Genomic DNA, 16,892 nt, shown 5'->3' with positions numbered 1-16,892 from the left:
ACATATCTTTCCTTTGGATCTAGTGAAAGGAAAAGATAAAGTTTGGAATAAATACTGCCCTCTTATGATTGAGGATCTACACATCTGGAATAGCCAAGCACAGTAAAATACAACTCACAATTCAGTATTACTGTTTCTGTCTAGAATACCTTCATAAAAAACTACACTTAAGACATAAGACTTGGAAAAAATATCTAATTCTATTAAACAGCTCACATGCTCCAGTAGAAGACTGAAGATTATGGCTATCTTTTACTAACTTGGGGAACCATCAAACCGCTCTGTGCACTTTGCTAAGCAATGTTAACCAGAATGTACTAAAATTTTTTTGCTTACTATACACATGAAGACACAGCCTCATGTCTTGTTTTTTCCTGCTTCAAATAAAATTTTTGACTAAAAACCTTTCATGGTTTTCATCTTCTCATCAGGGGGGTTGAAACTAGATGATCTTTGAGGTCCCTTCCAACCCAAACCATTCTATGATTCTCAACAACCTGATTCTATTTATTTTCTTAAGCTTCTCATATAAAGCCAAAAAATAACATAAAAAAAAAACCACCACAAAATCAAAAACAAAAAATAGGACCCCTTGGCTTTGTTATTAGCTGCTATGAAAACTACGTATCTCAAAAGACAAGTATTTGCATTATAAAATCCTTACATTTAAACTGACTTTTTACCTGGAAAGGCTATTACTCCCATTACCAATCTGAGTGAGTGGATAGACTAATTTTTCAGTTCCTGAAATCTGCTGAAACATATCCTTTTTCACACACAAAATCCCCCACATTTACTTATATGCAAAAAAATTGTATCAGAGTGACAGTAAGAAGAGAATAGCAATCTACACACTGACATTAAAGAACTTAATTGAAATTAATCTGTGTAACTTCAGTAATACTTATTAATAAACTCTACTGTATACATTAATTCCTCTGCCAAAAGAGTTTTAAGACTGTCCCAACACAACTGAAGCTTGTAAATGCCTAAAGAAAAACTATTGAGAATTTTATAGTAGCAATATCAAAGTTTAAAACTTGTAACCCTTCAAAATATTTTAAAGTAAAAATCACCATGTCAGAGAATGTAAACATGTAAGCTTTACCAAATACAGGCTAAAATTAAAATCACCTACTTTTACACATCACATTATTATATTAGTAAAATTACATTAGTTACCATGTTCAACCAAGCCATACAAATTTCACCTTCCTTTTTGTGATACTAGTTTAGATGGTCATTAGTTTCCTCCTGCCAAAAGGATTCATTGAAATTAGCCCAATAACTTCTGCAAGTTCTCAAACACAGGAGATATGCACTACATAAGGAAAAATAGAAACCCCACAAATTTAATAGTGCACTTAATAAGTGACCAAGAGCGATGACAGACCATCCTTTACCCAGGACTCAAAGAACAAGGTTTCAAAGAACTTGAAACCTGTTGCCTTCAGCTGTTTCTTCAAAGATGGTTCATCTGAAAGATCCAAACTCTGTTTCCAACAGAACTGCTGCCTGCACAGCAATATGAAATAGCAGGACTAAGTAACTGAATAACCACAAGTGTTTCCAACATTATTAAATTTCACAATGCAGATTTATGAGATTTGAGATCTCCATTTAAGATCATGCAATTTTACAGTTTCTCTCAGTCAATATATAAAGTACAAAATGAAACTACGTTTAGATGCAGTCATAAACACAAATTATGTTTAGAAATCTGAAATTCAGCAATACATGCATTTAAGTCACGAAAATTAATTGTATAGCCCCCTCCAGTAAGTTACAGCATCCCACATAACACAAGGTACTGACATTAATGTCTCTAACTGAAACCAAAAAAAAGAGTCCACCCTGTTGTATGTCATTTGGCTTAAGAACAGCATCTTAATGTTTATTAAGGTCACAACATTTTAGATAATTATTATCAACATTTTTGATAATTATTGTTATTAAACAATATCATTGTTTTCACAGATTTAGACAACTAAGAAAGATTATAAATACTATGTGAATAACAGCAATAACTATGATCTAAATGTGAAGCTAAAATTCTTAAAATATATTCCAGTTTTTCTCTGATATAAAGAAAATAAAGAACCAGATAATTTTGTAGCAGAAAAAAGTTTGAGAGGTCTACATAATTAAATATGTATTGACTGTACATAGCAGAATGAATTGTTTAAAAGCCAAATACTGCACAAAGTTAAAAGTGTTGGCTTAAATATCAGAAGCATTCTAAAAGGAGTTTTGATAAATTTCTGTGAAATGGGAACACATAAACCTCACAAAAGGAAGGAGGCGGCCTCCAAAACGAGTGTTTTAAAAACTGGAATGTTGCTACATGGCCTTCGTTAAGGATGGGCACTATTCACTCTATTTCTGTAGCTTACTTCCATGTTTTTTTTCTTTGCTTTATCACCCCACTGCTTCTGCCAGCAGAATTTAGAGGAGCAGCTGAACACAACTGAGTAGAGAAGAAGGAACTAAGGGTGGAAATTATTACTAGCACAACATTTTCCTTCTTACACTGCACCCTGAGGGTCACAATTCTGAACACTATAAGGGTGCAATTATTCAAATCAATGCCAAACAACACAAAACATTCTTTCAGGTATGTTACAATAACCTGTTAAAAAATAATTATTAAAAACAGGGCAGAGGCATTAAAATTCGATTTTGGAAAATATAATTATGCAAAGTACTAATATTCCTAATAATAATATGCTAATTTAAAACATCTTTCTATGTAGATGTAATGCTTTGTCTACAAAAATCAGAAAAGGAACTTCTGACCAGCATCACTAATAGGACTTCAGAGGGCTTGAACACACTGAAGGCTTCAAAAATCCCCAATATATCAATCACTTTGAATGGTCCTTCATGTGTTCAGTACATTCTATCTGTCAGCTTCCTACGTGAGCTCTGAACAGCTGTCTCGTGTGTTATTTGCCCTGATGCAGCATCTGACCAAGCGTACATACACACAGTTTATTCAGCGTGTAGCCACTTTTCCAGAATTTCAAGGCAGCTTAGACTGTTGGATGTCTGGAAAAGTGACCGAGAGCTGAAGTATGTATGAAATCCACATTCGCCTTTCACGTGGAATATAAGATTTGATCCAGTTATGAGAAATCCGTACCTGGCAACTCCAGAACTGGTTTTGGGAACTCTTTCAGTTAAGGCAGTTATGCCCTTAGAACAGCACTATATCTGGTCTTGTAATAAAACAAACCATAGTAAACACTTTCCTTCTTTCCCAAGTTGGATAATATCCACTGTTTTTGTCACATGCCAATAGTTCCACCAGAGCTCCTCCAGTAAACAGCTACGGATGTCAAATAAATTCAACTCAAGTGTGAGGGACAACTAGATGCACTGCACGTGCCCAACACCAACACGCACTAATTAGTTACAAAAAACATGCAATATGCCATAATTTACCAAAGCACTAATGCCTAATCACTTCATGCTGCAATGAATTTCAAGTAAACACCAGTAGTTATGCCATTAATTCCAATAAAGTGACAGCTAACAACTCCACTATAGCCAACATTTGCACAAACCTGGCTTATCAGTAGCTACAATGTCCAGCAGCTCCATAGAAAGATATTTAGAACACGAAGAATTCTTCTAAGAATTGTTCTGGTATGTAAGAATATTTGTTCGCACGTAAGTGTGGAAATGCAAAAATACTTAATGCTTTCACATACAATATGAAAACTTCGACCTCATTTTTATTAAGCCATCAGGAAAGGTATTAAATAATACCACTGATGATTTATTAACCTAGTAACTCTTTTTGACCAGACTGCACAAGCACAAACTGACAGTTACTCTTTTCTTTTGTTCGCCAAGTTGGCAGCGTGATCACGAGGAGCTTTTTGTGGCCACCCAGCTCCACTGGCACGTGATGATTGAGAACTTCTGGGGATGTAACTTTAGCTGAGGTCAGAAAACACCCTAATGGAGAGGTTCTTCCCAAGCTGAAGAGTTTACATGGGCACTGATGTCACTGAGCCAAAAACTGAAATTAGAAGATTAAAAATAGTGTCTCCCAATTCACCTGCCATCAATTCATACTGATAAATCACTTCCCTTTATTACTGTACTTGCCAACAGGTGAAAGCTTTTGTATTTTGCCATTTGTAAGTATATAAAAATAACTCCTACTTACCAATCCTTGATTTAACCCTTGATTTATTAACTATCACAATGAAACTAACAATTTAAAGGGCAATGAAAACCCAATCCTACTTAGTGAGAGTAAAACCAAAGAATATCCTTCCTTCATTGAGCCCATTTCGGGGAAGCCACCACTGTTTCTGAGGTAATTTTAACAGCTCTGTCTGCCCACAGCTTCCTCTGCTGAGTTTTTAGTTTTACAGTGACATTTGTCTGTGTTTTAGTTGTTTTCCTGCCTCTTCTCACTGACCGCCAACTTATAGAGGAAATCGCCTATAGAAAGGAAATATTAAAACAGAGGTGTTTGGCATAATGTCAAATGTATAAGATAAATCGATTTGTATCTCTATTCAGTCAAAGAACATTTAGGATGAAAGTGACATAAATGGTTGTTGGTGAAAGCTATTTTGCAGGCATCAAGCTCCTATTCTTCGTTGTTACAGATGAAGTATCCATCTCCTGCCATAAGATTAGGATGGTCCAATTGCAGAGCCATCTTAAATTTTATCACCGACTGCTTGACTAATTTTTTCTTATAGTGGAGCTCAACAATTTGAAAATGTCAAAAATTTAGATTTCAGGTCTCACCTGGATTTCTGTAACAGAATTAATAAGATTTGCACTCTTCAAATTTTAACAGGCGCAAGAGTTAACATTGCAGATTTTTATTGACACTGGCATGCCGTACATACGTCTGTTCAGGTTCTGAGGAGCAGCAGACATAGCTACATCCAGTATACAAAAGCTAAAAATTATACTCAAGAGAAACCTGAATGGGACTGACAAGGCATCATTTTAATTATGATACATTTACATAGTGAACGTAATGTTGAATTACCAGCACTTAAAATTTTGAGTTTGACACGACTCTCATTAACTCAGAATTCTCAACTGAAGATTGAGAAGAATATGCATAAATATTTGACCCATTAAATGCTAATAATAAATCCTATATAATGGAAATTATTAAATCTGAGGAAGATTGCTATCAACACTGGTATAGAGGAACTTGAAAAAAAGATGTTAGGTACTACATAAATGATTTCAAGGTAAGTTTTCAAAATGCACAAGTATAAAATCTACCTTGCTCTGTTGTACATTGCTACTTCAAATCTGTGGATAAATGGGAGATTTATCCTCAGAGTCACCTGAAATTTTTCTGCTAATGACTTCATTAAACAATAGAATCACCAACCTATTTTGTTAATTGAATTAAGGTAGCATCAATTAACCTATTCTCCCATTTCCATGAACAAAAATGTTTTAAAATAAAATTTTAGCCTTGCTGTATGGGTAACGAACAATAGCATGATTAGGCTCTGTGAATAGGAAACATGATCTCTCAGTCTATACATTTCAAGAAGTTACTACATAAAATATGTATTCTTTTCAAGAGAAAAAAAAAAAAAAAACAGCCCTCTCAGTAGTTCTTAAAAGTTAAGAATTTTGCATACTAGTTCCAAGACAGAATTAGCACAGAATTTTTTTTAAAAAAAGTTTAGGATAACTAGAACAAATACTAGTTTCTTTTAAAAATTATAATTTAAAAGTGATGGTCGCACATGCTGATGCAGTAAATAAATTTAACAATAATCCACATAAAAAAATTCTAAAGGGAAATGGGTGATTGATAGGATTTACCTTCAAATCTGGTGTTTGAAGTGTACTAAAATGGTTTTAAAAAGTAACTTCAGTTACTCTCTCTTCAAAACCAAGTCTAACTTCTTCATGGCAATAAAAAATAGCAAAAGGTGAAACACAGGAGTTACTCTTCTTGATCTCTAGCCTCTTAGTCTTATCTAACGTTTTTTAAAGACAATGTCTGAGATAATCCCCTGTGGAACAATCTTTCTGATTATCTGTTGTGAACAAGGTCTCCCAGCACAACTGAAGCCCTGCTTCAGATAATACCAGTGTGCTGGAAAAGCTATTCTGTGTCCAGTTAGAGGATAACTAAGGAATCTGATCCACATTTTGCATGTAGAATCAGGGGGTTTAAACTATCACCTCAGTCTTTTACTAGCAGTAGGCATTATTTGTGTTACAATAGCAGGTAGAAGCAATAATCGGAGACCAGAAGCACATGGTGCTAGAGGCTCTATCAACCTGGGACAAAAGATAAAGCAAATAGAAGACGACAGTGAGACACGCAGATGGGCATACCTGTGAACAATGAGACAGTCTTCATCATAAGACAACAGTATTTCCAGTGCATTATCAGCTGATCTACTGTAAAAGTTCTTTTACGCATCATAGAAAAAAAAAAAGAATGCTTGAAGACCTTAAAGGACATATTTGTTCATGGACAAAGAGTTTCTCCTAAGCAAGGGAAGGGGACAGCAGGGAAGAAAGCGCAAGGGTGCTATTTTGCAAACGTTGTGTTAGCAAAGGTTAGAATCAGAGTTTATTCAACCTCTTGATACGGAAGGCAAGAAAACAGTCCCCAACAATCTGCAAGAAGTGTTAGTTGTAGCTCTACATGCACAGATTCAAGAGGACTTAAAACTACACTAATCCGTACACACATTTGGAAATACTGACAGAGAATTCCCCTTACCTCCTCCTACTCGCTTCAACACTACAGCAGCGTGTCACTTGCCATATGTTCCGTGTTACAATAAATGTATTATCTTTGAATTGCCAGTATGGCATAGCACCATATATTTCTTTTCCCAGTCACCACATACCGTTTAAGTTATTTCAGAAGTTTTCAGTCATGAATGTCCTTTGCAGTTCTTGACAGATAAGAAATAAGAAACCAGGGACATTCCACGAGGAAGACAGCAATGACTGTGTTGTACTGAGTCTGTATTCAACACAAGCATTAGGTGAGCAAACAGTACCGGTATAACGAAATACATTGGTTTTGAATGTCTAGACATTTGAAATATTTGCAGTAGAGTTCCATTATTTTTTAGGACCTTTCCTTAAAAGGTAGCAATGCTACTGAGTAGATTTCCTATGAACTCAATGCCAAAAACATTTATCACAGCCACAACGTTCTCAGCTAATAAATATACAAAGTTAGATAAACATGAATCTCAGGATGGAAGTAGCGTCTACCAGATCTTCTGACTCTGTGTAATAATGAATTACAAACTTTTCAATTTCAGCCTGGAATCAATGTGGAACCATTTTGGCAACATGTACTGGAGCTATGTATCTTTATTCTCTACTTTCTGGTCCAAGAAGGCTATATCAAACAAACTATTTTTTAGATAACTTGTTAGACCTAGGAGTTTATTAGAAAAATATATGGCTTGTGGCTTGAAAGAGCGTAAAGTGGTTTAAAGACACCTAAGGGACAATGATTTATCTACCAGAATCAACTTTCTCTTCAGGCTGCAGCAATAGAGCATGGAAATGTGAAAAACGGGATTAAGGATTCAAGTCATCTGCTTAAAACTACAAATGCTTTATTGTTTATCAAGAATGACACTTCCAAAATTATCTGGATGGTAGGACATAAAATCATATAATCCACTTTCACATTTTGCATAAAGTGGCGGTAAAGACTTCCTTTTGTCAGAGATGTTGGAGCTCAAACCACCATTTTTACCTGCTGAATCTGCATATGAGCTACAAATGTTAAAAAGTGATACCTGTGGAATTCGCACTTTAAGGGAAAAGTTTCTTTTTTTAAGAAAACATTATTGTTCCCATTACAGTCTTGAGAACTTCGATACAAGGGGAGCAGGAGGAATATTCATATTACTGCACTTAGCACTTACATTGCAAGCTTAGGTTAGGAAGGCTTCCTTTAGGAATACTCCATCTGACAGAGGGAGAAACTCACTGAAAGGGTCTTTCAGAGAAGAAATCTAAAGTTAAGCTTTCTAAAGCACCCCTTGAAAGGCACTATCCTTTCTATTTTCTACCCAGGAACAGCAGCCTCCACACGTCTGTAAGCAGTTAGGCAGTGTACCTTCCCCGGTGTTTTGCCTGAGTCTGGAATCTCTCTAACAATTTAAACTGATCTTAGCGAGGGCTGCCAGGGTCATGCCCCTGGCCATGCATTCCCATCGCCTCCTTTGCATTGTCCCTGATGCTTCTGTAACCCCGGCTGGAACTAGTTCAAGGAGCTAAACAGCCGAAAATTAACTTTAAAAACACTTCCCTTAAAAAGCCTAGGTCTGTATTTTTCATGTTAGTGAGGGTGCTGTTTGTGTTACACCTCAGGGGCATTTCACAGATAAAGTGTACGATTAGCAACAGACTAGTCTATACTCTAGTTAATAGATTTATTATCTTCCATAGCAAAGGCGGAGTGAAAAATAACTTAGTAAATCAAAAATACCAATGCTCAAGACAGTATAGAAATACCATGTACGTCTAGAAGCCAAGAATTTGTATAATGAATAGATCTTACAAAAACAGTCATATATGTCTAAAAGTAATTAAATTAGTGTGCACATTAAACTAAAAGGTTCTTCCCTTCTCAGCCTTGTAACCCCCCAAGTGCTACATGAACTAATTCCTATAGAATCTATTGGAAGTTCCAGGCCTGTGACATTTCAAAGACCATGTCCATAAAGGAATTGGAAGGTTTCACTTAGATGCAAAAAAAATAAAAAATCATCGCATCTATTTAACATCTATTTATAACAATAAACTGAGAAAACAATTCACTTCCTATAAGAAAGCACGCCAACTACTACATGTCTCCAATTTAATAAATTTAACTGGGCTACATGTGAGGCCATTTATCAGAAGAGTCCTAGAGAATTAAAATTATGAAATTGTCTGAAATAGTCTGTAATAAGACCAACATCAGCACAGGCAGAAATAACTCCAGAAACCCCAACTTCTTCAGAAACAGACCTTTCATGGAGTTATATTTTTGTTCTGCATGAGCTATATGGGTGGTGAAGGGTCATCTTTGAGGCACACGGAGAGAAGAGTCTTTATTCACTAGAAAAAACTCACTTGATAGTCAGAAATAGAAACCAAGTCTCACCAAACACCTGCTTTCCAGCTGTAATAACTGTAAGTAGTCTAACCCGATGCCACACCATAGCTGCTAACAGTTCTTCCTCTAGTGCACACAAAAGTCTTCTTGTGCTGAATTTAAAAGATTTGAAGCAAATGAAAGATGGAGCCAAGCACTGATAAGAAAACAAAACACTGAAAAACTGATCAGTGAGCAGAATTCAGTCTTAGTTCTAACGCAGACAGTAAAATAATACATATCAATTTAAACTTAATCATAGTGTACATGCTTAAAGAATTCAGTTTAAAGATGTATAAGCTACCTCAGTTCTGTCATTTTCTAATCTCTGCACAAATCTTATGAAAATTATTTTAGTTTTTCTGTTATAACTTCAAGAAAACGCAATTTTGAAAAGACCAACAAATCATCAATTTGTTCATTCAAAACTATTTAAATACATATTATGTACATACGTATGCAGAGGGAGGAAGGAAAATCTATTTCTGCAATGAACTCAGCATGAACAAGATTTTTCTCCTTGAGGAATCCAATTGCCACTAGTCTGCCCAGAGATTCATTACAGCAAAAAAGTCCAAGCGAGCCAAATAACTAGTCCATTCAGAATGTGATGTTCAGGTAAAGCTGTATACAAAGTTGCTAAATGCATGAAAATCTTTTACGTGAATCAAGACTGTGTTCAGTACTTGTATGTATGTGCTGGTAAGAACAACAAAACAACAACAAAAAAATCCCTCTGAGACATATAAAAGCCCAAACCCTTCACTTAACAGCTTCCTAATAATCTACTTTAAGATTGCTTATTAAAATTTATATGGTTTGTTTAATCAATCGGACAATCTTTAAAATATTAGCCAATATTTGTCTTTGTTATTCAAAATACAAGCACAGAGATGACAGAACTTTCCAGAACAATCTTTCAAGGACTACGAGCCATGGACACAGATTCCCTTCCCACCTTCTTAAGTGCTGTGGAAGTCACACAGCATAACTCAGAGACTGAACTGCCACAACCTCCCTCTCCATACCTAGGTCACTCCTGGTCTAAGCATCTTCTGGAAATGCATGACAACAACGTTGATAAACACCTATGACACACGATCTTCCTTCACCTCCAACAGTTTCTTTAGGGCACAGTGTAATAGTACTATCTGAAACACTGCACTTAAAATGTTAATATATATGTACACGTATCTCTTAACTTGCTTTGAGAAGTCTTGAGAATCAGTCATTTTTCACCAAAACGTAAGCATATAAACCAAACCTAGATTCACCACAGTAGAGAGAGTTAGAAGTCACACAATATGGCCACAGAAAAAGCCAACTGCCTCCACCCCGTTTCTATTTAGTCTAGGCTTGCATCTACCACTCCAAACCAATTTTTTAATTATTATAATTATATACACAAAGAATTAACCTGTTTAAAAACTAGCACATGCTTTAAATGTTCATCTAAAGAAAGGGAACACAAGAGGTAAATCCAATATGAATTAATGAGTTTCCAGTGAACAGCAACAGAATCTTTCAGAATTAGAAATGCATCACCCTACATCCACTTCAGAATGCTCTTCATTCTCCAATAAGCATTGTCGTCACATTTAACCATCTCTCTCTCCTTCCAACAACTAAATACTCTACACAAGTTGCTTATCATCTCTCCATCTTACACAGTTTGAGATTGGCTTGAAAACTTATAAATATACTAAGTTTATTTATATATTTCCAATATACAGTATATTTATAAGCTACTCCAGATCAAATATTTGAATTAAAATAGTTGGATCCCAAAAACATTTTCTTCTATCTTCCACGTCACGGCTTCTGTCAAAGTGTAACAGATATCAGTATCACCTTAAATGCACATTTGGGTACATGTAGAATTCTGAATTACAGATCTAATTGAGTAGCATAAAAATATTATACTTCCATTGCTGTAGAACTAAGAAAAATCAGACAAGCTTATCTTTCTTAATATTTAAAGGTATCCATCTCCTGCTGGAGAAGCTTAAAGCTTTCCACTGCTTTTGGCTATTTCAAAATCATTCTAAACAACAGCCATCAATCCTAAGAAGTATATTTTCTAAGTATTCTTTCACTCTTCAACAAAAGAAAGACATTGGGAAGGTACTTCAATTCATTAAGATGCATGTAGAGTAGCCTCTAGCAACTTCCAACCTATTTACATCAGCAGAATTTTTCTATTTCCATACAAACATTCCAGTATTTTAGTAAACATTTTGTACCTCAGTAGGCATCAGTGTTTGTTAATCTCATACATAACTAATAAATTCCAATCCTGCAACGAGCTCTATGTATTCAGCAGGACTATGCCCAGGCATGCTAGACCACTGAGCTAGAGGTCACTGCAGGATAATGTTGTTCTACGTACAGTAGTTAGCTACTGTGTGGAAGTGATTCACTTCTACCATCGCCCTGCAACTTCTAATTTGATAATTACAGTGATTATCAATTAGCATCACTGCCTGATGATACACAATGACTTAAGGCTAACTAGCACCTCGTACTCAAATTTAACAAGAGGCTAGCGGGCATGAAGAGCTGAGTAAGCAAAGAAACATGCAATAGCTTTCAGACTCCTATAGGTTAATTTTCCTGACCAGCTTCCCATCCACAGATGGGCAGCTGTAGTAAACCAGGTGAGACACATGCATGGTCTGAACAGGGTCCACGCAGATCTGCAGCCCTTGCAGAACCGGAGTACCACTCTGGGCTGCGTTCATGGGGCAGACCACAACCTTTGCCAACTGTACCTTTCCTCCACCCAGAAAGTAAGTCCCACAACGAGAAGGTCTGCAGTAACAATACTAAGGTTCGAAGAGAAGGGTTTATTGTCCAGTACAATAAACCACTGTATGTTTTGTAATAATTGAATTCACTTTGAAAAGGAAAGAGAAATAAAATAAATTATTGCATCTAATTATGTAACGCAACTACCAGAAGACAGAAAAGCTGAAGAGCTAAGTACAAAATGAATCTACGAGTGGTTTTATCCACAGTTCGCCTCTAGATCTGCTTTTACCTGGATGATCATTCAAGTCTAGAGAATACTCAACCAACCTGTTGCAGCTGAAAACCTTTTCTTCCGTTCGCCTCACAGTATGAGATACTTAATCTCAACAACTTCATCTCACCTGTTTCCTATTGAACTGAGAACGTGCATTTCAGCATGCTTGAAATATTTCTTACGTCTTTAATGCTGAAATAGTTATTATGGAAACATTAACTGCATATAGGATAGGATTACGATCCATTCAAAATAGCCATGGCCCATATATTTAGAATGTTCAGGTTTTTAATCACATAAAAAGCTTGGAGTCACGTAGTTCTCATGCATACGACCACGTCATTCCATTAAAAACTTTCTGTGGCTGTAGCAGAATTTCCATTTACATGAAAGACTTTTCTAAAAATTGTCATCTTCTCTCTAACGTAAATTTTTGCATAAAAATGATGAACGTGTTAGACTCCATTAGAATTCAGAGTGCAAAAAGAACCAAAAGTTATAAATGAATACAAATTTCGTGAAAACCTAATAGAAGCACTGTGCATGAAGACCTCCATGCTGGTTTATGTATCAAGGAATTTTTAAAGGACTAACGAATTTGCATTTTCTGCATTACATTAAAAAACTCATATTTTGTTTCTGCATTATATAATTGTTTCTTCTTTCATTACTTAATGTGTTCTAAACTCCATACCTTTATCTGCACCAACATTTCTCAGAAATAAGGTATCTTGTTTGCTTCCTCTCCCCCTCTTTAATACTGATGTGTAAAACTAACTTGGTGTTAGGAGTTTTCTTTGGGATAGTTCGTAAACACTACATAACTCCCTGAGTATATGTTTCCTAAAACTGATACTACTGCAAATGCTTCAGAATCTGAAATACGCTATCGACAAATTTTTCTACACTGTGTGCTAAACAAGTTTCAACTCACTTTTTAATCCAGTGAAATGGCTGGTTAACTACTAAACCACAGAAAACTGTTTTACATGGCATCTAAATTGATTCCTGAATCACTGGCACTTAAAACTGCCTTATGTGAAGATTTTTTGCATTTTCAATATAAACAGTGAGAATCATCAGCATTTGTCTTCCAAAATGAAGCATCCTGTTGGCGCCTGTCAATAACAACTACCAAAAAAGAAAAAAAAAGTGGCGTGAATTTTAATTTGCAGAGAGAATTATTTCAGATAGGTCTTGTTTGGGAATAACAATACCCTGTTAGGGCTTGCAGGCCTCAGCATAAGTAGTTTGGGAATCGCAATGACAGCATAAACAAAGCCCTGAAAAAGGTTTATGAGGGTGGAGTCCATTATTAAACACTGGATTAAAACTCTTCTGTATCCTGCGGCTCCAAACTTTTCGAGGACACAGTAATAAACCCTGAGCGGACAAACTACAGCAGACTTGGCTTATAACCCCTCTTCCTCAATAAAGAATCCCATCCAGTTATTAAAACTGAATGCCCCATTGTTCCCTATGAAACACTTGAAAACAAAGAACTAAAACACAAAGACCATTCCCCTTTATGGAGCATTAACTTCCGCTTCCAATAACTAACTCCGCGTCCCACACGACACAGTTCTGCATTGTCCAACACATCCCACTTCAGCCAGACAATGCACACAGCAATAAAACTCAGCCCGGCAAAGAAAGTGAAAGCTGCGTTTGTTCAGCATGTTATTTGGCGCAGCCAACTGTAATGCTTCTGCCTGCCACTCATTGTTTACTCTGTCAAAGGATTATTAAGAATTAAGCTACATTTGGCAATTTTTGGAGAAGGGAATCTACATGCAAAGTGACTGACACTTGATATTTAAAGTCTATTGGTGGACTCTGACCCTTCGTTCGCAAGCGACTCGTTCGCCTGCACGGATCTCTGATGTGGAAACGCTCGGGTACGAATCAATCGCAGTTTTTGTCTCGGGTAAACGTTACTTGGCAATGCAAAAGAAATGAACAATGCTCCAACCCAGGTTCACACAGAATAGTACTCATATGTTTAAAGAATGCCTTTTCCATGCCTGATTTAGTTCTAGTTGGCGGATTTATGAGTCCCCTTCTCCTAATAACTTATCTCAGTGCACAGTGTTTTTAAACACACATACACACAACCAGCAGTTAACTCTTTTGCTGCCTAAAAGAACAGAAACGTACGGACGTATTTAAGTAAACAGAGAAAGCAGATTCGGTCCCGATATGGCTATTGATTCTGTGTGGGAGGCGGGGACAGGGGAAGCACAGTACGAGAAAGAGAAAGAAACATGTAGGTACGGTTTGCAAATCCCCATTCCATAAAGAAACGATTGTGTGTAAGAAACGACCATTCCTACATGAAACCAGCTCGGTGAGAATTCTGCAGTTTACCTCTGACAAGGATAAAGTAAAAGGGTCGGTCTGTACCCGAGCGAGATTCCCCTCCTCTTGGAAGGCAGACGCAGCATTTCTATAAACAAAAATGTCTCTAGCCCTACCTTGTGCCAGTGCTTGCAACATGTGGAGCTGAAGCAAGAGAAACGCCCACCATCCCCGACAGAAGATGAAACAGAAGTTTAACTTCATCATCATTCCGCCTCGCCTGCTATTCCTTCGGGCAATAATTTCACGATCCACCTTTCTTTCAACCGTTACTGCCTCACTGATCCCCATCCGATCCGACTGCCTGCCACTCCTGACAGCGCTCCGGTCATTGCTCATTCCGCACCCCGAGGCCGGGCTCTCTTTGGTGGGCTGGGAACATCGCCCGCTGCCTTTGCCCTGGAGTTGTTGGGGAACCGAAGCCCCCACTTCACAGGAACGGCGGACTCTTTGATTTGTGCTCGCTTGGTGTGCAACCCGAAAGCAGCACTCCCCGTGCCTCCCGGTATGAGAATCGCCACCGAAGTCAGTGTTTCTTGTGGAGGTATTGATTGCACCAAAACAACCAGTCAGAAATGTGAAACACATGTTTCTCTGCACTGTCAGATCCAATGCCTTCCACAGAGAGGGAGTAAGTTTATTGGCGTCAGTATTTCAGTAAATCTGGATCCTTCAGCACATCGCTAGCAGAAACGGAGAAAGACTGATCCATCTTAGCCACCAGCAGACAATCCAGAGTACCTTTCATACCGCAACGATGATGGACACTGTTACCCCTGTGATTTTTATGAAGCGTGGTGAGTTTTCCAGCATGCGTCCCATTCTCCTGTAAAAACCTTGCAAGGGAAGTGTTAAATTCTTGTAGAGGGGAGGGGGGAAGCGTCAAGGAACAAAAAAAAAAAAAAAAAAACAACTAATTGAAAGTGTCTCGCTATTCCTTGCACCAAGGATTTCAGACAATTTCAAGATTAGCCATGCAGACAGGGTAGTCTCCAGATATCCCCGCAAAGCTCTGCATAGTTTATATTAATCCGATTTTCCTTTGGATACAAATCTCTACCGTCAATAGAAAGGTTTGAAGGGTCCTCGAGCAGGTAAACTGAGCAGCTCTGGCTGTGATTCCAGCTCTGTGCAGTCAGTCAGCCACAGGCCAGTGGCGGTGTCACTGGAACTCTCACGTTCAGCCGGAGGTAAGGAAAACCTCAGTTGATGGTATCTCCCTCCTCCTCGAAGACTGGTGCTGATCTCTGTCTTGCAGGGAGACCACGACAAAAACCACCTCTAACACGTAAAGCGCGTTTCTTCTGCCCGGCTATGGAGGCAGCAACGAAACAAACCCTCAGCTGGATAGTGTCCGGGGCGGGGGGAGGGAAAATCTCCCGAAACAAACAGCAACAAGGTGAAATCCTTCCAGCTTTGCTCAGATGGACTCCTGCTTTCCTTGTTTGTGCAGCTCAGGGATCCTGGTTCTTCCTCGGAGCGTCTCTCCCTTACAGAAGCTGTAAACACAAGAGGGAAAGCGCTATCACAACAGCAGCAGCGGCGGCAATAAAACCGTACCGGAAAAAAAAAAAAAAAAAAAAAAAAAAAGAGAGAGCTCTTAAGGTTTTACATTTGAACAATGCATCGGGTATTGTTTCAGTCCCGCCTTCCGTAAAGGGAAAAGTTTAGTGGAAGATTCCCTCCCTCCTCCTTATTAAAAGGAAAGCACAGGAGTAGTTACAAAAGAAGTACACCCAGGACAAACGCAAGTGAAAAACAAAGCACCTAAGCACCAAGTTGATCAAACAAAAATCCTGCCAGCTCTCCCACCCCCCGCCCCCGAAAGACAGCCTGAACTTTTCTCGCCTCCTTCAGCACAAGCGCGGTTTTAACCCTCCCCTGGCCGCGGGCTCGCACTCCGCCCGCCATCCCTCCCGGGCGCCTACCTCGCCGTCCCCGCCCCGCTCTCACCTCCCTCGACACCGCGCCTGCTGGCTCACCTCCCGGCTCCCTTCCCGGCTCCCGCCCGCCCCAAACACACGCCGCGCCTCACCCCACCTTCCCCTGACCTACACCTCGACGGGGCTGTGTCTGTGCGGGTGCGCATCCTCCGCGGAGCTGAGGAGGGAGCTACTGGGGGGGGGGGTATGTGCGTGACACTGCCGGGACCGGGCGGAGGGGAGCGGAGCGGAGGGAGGGGGGGGGCGTTTCCGTACAGGTTCGCCCGCCGGCTCTCCGCCGCCGGAGGAGGAGGAGCCCGCGCCCCGCGCACACAACCGCGCGCTGCCCCGCCGGTAGCGCGGGACCTGCCCGCAGCCGCCTCCAACGCGCTTCCCCCCCCCGCGCCCCTCCGGTAGCACCGCCTCCAGCCGGGCCGCTGATTGGGCGGCGGCA

The 16,892-nt window shown here is 38.8% G+C and overlaps 1 protein-coding gene across 1 annotated transcript in view; it reads right to left on the bottom strand.

Moving 5' to 3' along the window:
* The window catches only part of SDK1 (sidekick cell adhesion molecule 1), a 402,092-nt gene extending 386,988 nt beyond the window's left edge, over nt 1–15,104 (bottom strand). The window contains exon 1 of the mRNA XM_086622010.1: nt 14,633–15,104. Within this exon, the coding sequence (XP_086478136.1) occupies nt 14,633–15,104 (472 nt within the window). The remainder of the gene's footprint in view (nt 1–14,632) is intronic.
* Between the last annotated feature and the right edge of the window lie 1,788 nt (nt 15,105–16,892).

This window comes from Tauraco erythrolophus, chromosome 17 (assembly GCF_009769465.1).
Source record: "Tauraco erythrolophus isolate bTauEry1 chromosome 17, bTauEry1.pri, whole genome shotgun sequence".
NCBI classification, from domain to species: Eukaryota; Metazoa; Chordata; class Aves; order Musophagiformes; family Musophagidae; genus Tauraco; species Tauraco erythrolophus.
Note: the sequence above shows the minus strand (reverse complement) of the source record. Positions and strands in the feature narration are given on the sequence as shown.